The following is a 4,242-nucleotide window of genomic DNA, read 5'->3' as shown; positions in this document are numbered from 1 at the left end:
GTGGTAATCCCGGTAATAAAGTACACCGCCTGGCAAGTATATAAATTGAAAGTCAATTCGGCGACGCCAGTGTGCACACATGCCATCCCGTCGGTGCCAACGCATGGAAACTGTCGATGACCTTTGCGTGGTGCTGCACGAGCCCATGAATTCCGTACATGCGCACGGATGCATGCACAACGCTGTCGGTATCCATTTGCTTTCTCCAGTACACATGGACGTCCAGTCGCATCTCTACTCTCGCATCAGAAGAAGCTTGCACACGATATGGGACGTACTCGGTGTCGTCCTAATGCGAAGCACTTGGGCTTCGTCTGGCGCGTTTTGTAGCAGTTTACACTCGCACCACGGCCCCACCTAGTGCAAGGAATCAGGTATTAAATATGATACAAAATGATGCACCTCGCGAAGGTACGAGGACGCTTGCACAACGCCACAGTCGTCGGTAGCGTCAACATGCAGCACGAGAACATTCAACGTCGATGTTTGCAAGACGATCCAGAGCTCGTCGGGAAACCGCACATGGGGGCACAAGAACAGTGGAAGAATTGTCAAAGTGCCCGGTGACGCGGTGAGAGGAATGTACACGGGATGGGCGTCCTCGAGGTAGCCCGGTACGCTCGCCCGCGCCATGTAAGGGCCGAGGGCCAGCCGTCCACTGGGCGCTAACCGAGCAACAGGCCCCGACGCATCGGACAAATCGACGCTGACGCGATCGACGAGGTGTCCCGTGTCGATGCAGACAACGCGGCAACGCACCGGCGCCGGGTGTCGCTCGACGGGGAGCATTACGAGAGGTGTTTCCTTGCCGTCGGTTTCAACCTGCAGAGGCACGTACTTGGACGTGATACCTCTTGTTGGTAGCTTGGAGAGAACGTGCACCGAGTACGCGCCTCGGAGCAGCGCCGCAGTCGCTTGCCCTCGACCGTCCGTTTTTATAATCTGACGACGCGCCCCACAAGAAGCACTCGCAATGATTTCGATGGATACATCCCGGACGCAGAGATGGGATTCCCCGGTTGTCTACGTGTCGTGTTCATCGGTGTCTCTCGACGCACATGACAAAGTAGTATGTACCTGCAACTGAAACATGACGGGGTGCCGCTTGGGTACCATACGAACGACGAGTGGGCGAGGTGTCCGGAACGGATAGAGCGTGCACTGCACGGTCGACGCTTCGTACGCCGGGTGCGTCGCCCGAAAGATGTGCATGGTTTCGGGCTGCAATCGCACCGGCGGCAGTGGCCAGAGACCGCAACTGCTGCTGTGGTTGGCGCGCTCTTTGCGTTGAAGCTGCTCGGCAATGATGCGCCAGTCCTGCACCCAATCTTCCTCTACGAGCGGCCGCCTCGTCGGCGTGGCCAACGCATCGTGCTCCAGACCCGAATTTGCGAGCCCTACGGGCGATACCAGCGCCAAGCAGGACCCGTCGCATGCGGTACCTTGCAAGAGAAGTTCTTTCTCACTCGACGAGAGCGTCAGGCGTGGCGACGTGATGTTGTACTGTCGCACGATACGATGCGGCGGTAGCTGCACCGCTTCTCGCTTCCACTGCTGGACCTTGACCAAAATGGCTTGCTGAATCTTCCAAACCCGGCGCCTATGAAACAAGGCTACCTGGTACAAAGTCAAGTGACGGGCACATACCGCATGACACGACGCAAGAGCATGACGGCGGCCATCAATTGCCGGTCTTTGCGAAGAATCTGGACGTGGTGCTGCACAGCCCGTGTCATGGCCACTTGGACCACGCGCTCCACAAGCGCCATTGCGAGAGCGTGCTGGGCTTGCTCGCGGCGGCGCTCCTGCACGAAATGTGCTTTTTCTAGTCATAGAAAAGTCGGTCGACATACGACGAACGTGTATCTTCTCACGCTGAAGACGTATGGCGATCGAGACGGGCAGTTGTGTCGCGATCGGCGGCTTGTACTGCAACACGCTGCCGGCGAGTGCTTCGTATGAGATTTGGACATTTGAAATTGGCTTGGAGGTCTCGGCGTCGACAAACAAGAGACTCGTCGAGACGGCGGTTTCTGGTGGCAGTGACGCTGTTTTGTGCTTGATCGGGCTGCTGCGTAGTGGCATGTACCTACATCGTCATAATGAGCGCTTATATCGGTCCAGAGGGCTACCATCCACGGGTCTCTATGGCATCTCGGAGCTTTTCTTGGATCTGGCGCAGTGCCGGCAGGGGCGCCGGGTCGTGCAGTGACTGCTGAAAGAGCAGAATCGCGGGGTCGCTCGAGCTCTGAAGAAGAATGCGCACGCCGGGTTGCGTCGCCGAGGCCGGCAATGTCGGCATCCGCTCGATCGCGAGCGTCTCGTATTGTGCTTGGAGATGTTTTTCCAGTCGCCTTGCGTACTCGACGTACTTGTGCTCGGCTGTCGCGTATTGGATGCGTAGCGTGTACGTCAGTGCCAACTTTGCCTGAACGAGCGTCCGCAGCGACTGGAGCAGCGTCAACGACGGCGAGAACGCGTCACCGAGCGCCACAAGCTGCCACTCGAACGTTGATTTGCACCGGCATAATGCGCAAAGCGCCACCGTGCTGGCGCCATGCGGCAGAGTAACGCAAAAGTGCGCACAGAGGTTGCTGGAAGGGCCGTGGGCGCCGTCGACTGAGACCCATTTTACAACGAGTGGCTGGTGTCGTGCCATCACCGTCGTCGTTTGCACGAGAAATAGCATCGCATGCACGTGCGGGTGCAACGACGCCATCTTGAGGTCGATCTACATGTCGCATTTGGAACCACCAGCGCAATCGGCTGCGTATTCATACCGTCTCGACGGTCGACGCAAAGGTCGTCGTCGATGACAGCTGTAGAGCGTGGTCGTCCGAGCTCTGTATCGACGAGTGTAGGCTTTCGAGGAGCTCCCAGCGGACGTCCAATGTGTAGCAAGCAAGACTAAAGCCGGGCAAACCCGACACTTGGAGTTGAAGTTGCTGGGACGGTGGAAACGAGTAGACACCGGTGCGCGTCGGCACGTGCTGGTTGGGACGGTACAAGTTTGCAGGGTGGGCTCGGTACGCTCGAGGTAGCGTCTATGCAATAAGATGATGCTATCATTTTGCATCCTTGAGGGAGTACCTGAAAGCGCTGCAGTGCATCGACGAGCGTCAACATATCCGTATCGTCCACGAAGCAACCGACGCCATCAAAATACTTGAGCAGTCGCTTGCTGGAAAATGGTGGTTGAAGGACGGCCATGGTCTCGGCGTGCTGTGACGACGCGAGCGTCACCATGCGACGAAGCGTTTGCTGGACCACAGTCTCGTACGGCGCTCTACACTCATGTCAGCTCTACCTTTTGTAGTGCGAGGATACCGGAGGCTTTCAGTGTGCAGTAGTTGCTGGAGCTTCCGCTGCAGTGTCGCAATCTCGGGCATCGACTGCGACTCGAGCTGCGAGTGCAAACAAATATGCTGTGGCGGCCCCGACCGCGCGATATGGCAGAAAACTTCAAAGCTATTGGGGCGCGGGTAGGGTCGCCAGCTACTCCGACAGATGCCCAAAGTGCACACAACACGCTACACGGCAGTACCTCTCGGGGTTGCAGAGCACAGGTGTCGAGGCATACGTTGCCCAGAGGTTTCGAATGTCGCTGATGCGGTCAAAGGCGGTCGGTCCCGACGGGCGCCGTGTCGCGTCGCGGTGATGATCGTCTCTGCTGACTGCAAACTCGAGCACCAGCTCAAAGACACTACCGCGCGCGCGAAACTGCTCGAGGACCTCTGACCATGGAAGGGCGTCGCGTCGACTTGCATCACAACCGCTACTTACTGCGTTCGTTCGGCAAATCATCTACGTACTGACGTACCTTGTCGAGTTGAAGTCGTCCATGTAGATGACTGCGGGCGAAAGGGGTCGGGGCAGCGCGTGCTGGCGCCAAGCAACTCGCCCGGAGGTCGTAAAGGAAAGCAACCGACCGGTTGCACTCTGTGCCGTGTCGTACAGATGGTCAGGTGTCGAGAACGAAACGTCGAGAAGGCGCGTTGAGTCGGCCGCCGTCGTCACAGTATAGTCACATCGATGCAATGTAGCCACGTCATTGGACGTCAATGCACGAGCCCAGACGCGTATCTGTAGAAGCAATGACGACGACGCATGCATCATGTATAAAGACGTACTTGAGAAACGAGACCGTGGAGTCCTTTGGTGGACGGCGACGCACTCCCAACGGATACCTTTGGTGGGGTTACAGTGTCAGCCACCGGTACAATTTGTCGGCGGTAGACCGTG

The 4,242-nt window shown here is 57.6% G+C and overlaps 1 protein-coding gene across 1 annotated transcript; it reads right to left on the bottom strand.

Moving 5' to 3' along the window:
- Nucleotides 1-2,732, bottom strand: SPRG_15963 (hypothetical protein). The gene is made up of 8 exons (XM_012355324.1): nt 2,133-2,732; nt 1,875-2,089; nt 1,648-1,825; nt 1,443-1,600; nt 1,119-1,397; nt 403-920; nt 279-357; nt 1-234 (listed from the first exon to the last, which is right to left on the bottom strand). Exons 1-8 carry the CDS (start codon nt 2,717-2,719, stop codon nt 53-55), a joined length of 2,196 nt encoding a protein of 731 aa, XP_012210714.1. The 5' UTR covers nt 2,720-2,732; the 3' UTR covers nt 1-52.
- Between the last annotated feature and the right edge of the window lie 1,510 nt (nt 2,733-4,242).

Source organism: Saprolegnia parasitica (assembly GCF_000151545.1).
Source record: "Saprolegnia parasitica CBS 223.65 unplaced genomic scaffold supercont2.229, whole genome shotgun sequence".
Classification (NCBI taxonomy): domain Eukaryota; phylum Oomycota; class Saprolegniomycetes; order Saprolegniales; family Saprolegniaceae; genus Saprolegnia; species Saprolegnia parasitica.
The sequence above is the reverse complement of the archived record's forward strand: the minus strand, read 5'-3'. Positions and strand labels throughout refer to the sequence as shown.

What these genes read in the sequence shown, in the direction of transcription:
- SPRG_15963 (XM_012355324.1), bottom strand. Translation starts at nt 2,719, where the DNA reads ATGGCGTCGTTGCACCCGCACGTGCATGCGATGCTATTTCTCGTGCAA. An exon ending in CTCTTGCGTCGTGTCATGCG is followed by an intron (nt 1,601 to 1,647) that starts GTATGTGCCCGT and finishes CTTGTTTCATAG; the next exon opens with GCGCCGGGTTTGGAAGATTC. An exon ending in CGTCCTCGTACCTTCGCGAG is followed by an intron (nt 358 to 402) that starts GTGCATCATTTT and finishes TCCTTGCACTAG; the next exon opens with GTGGGGCCGTGGTGCGAGTG.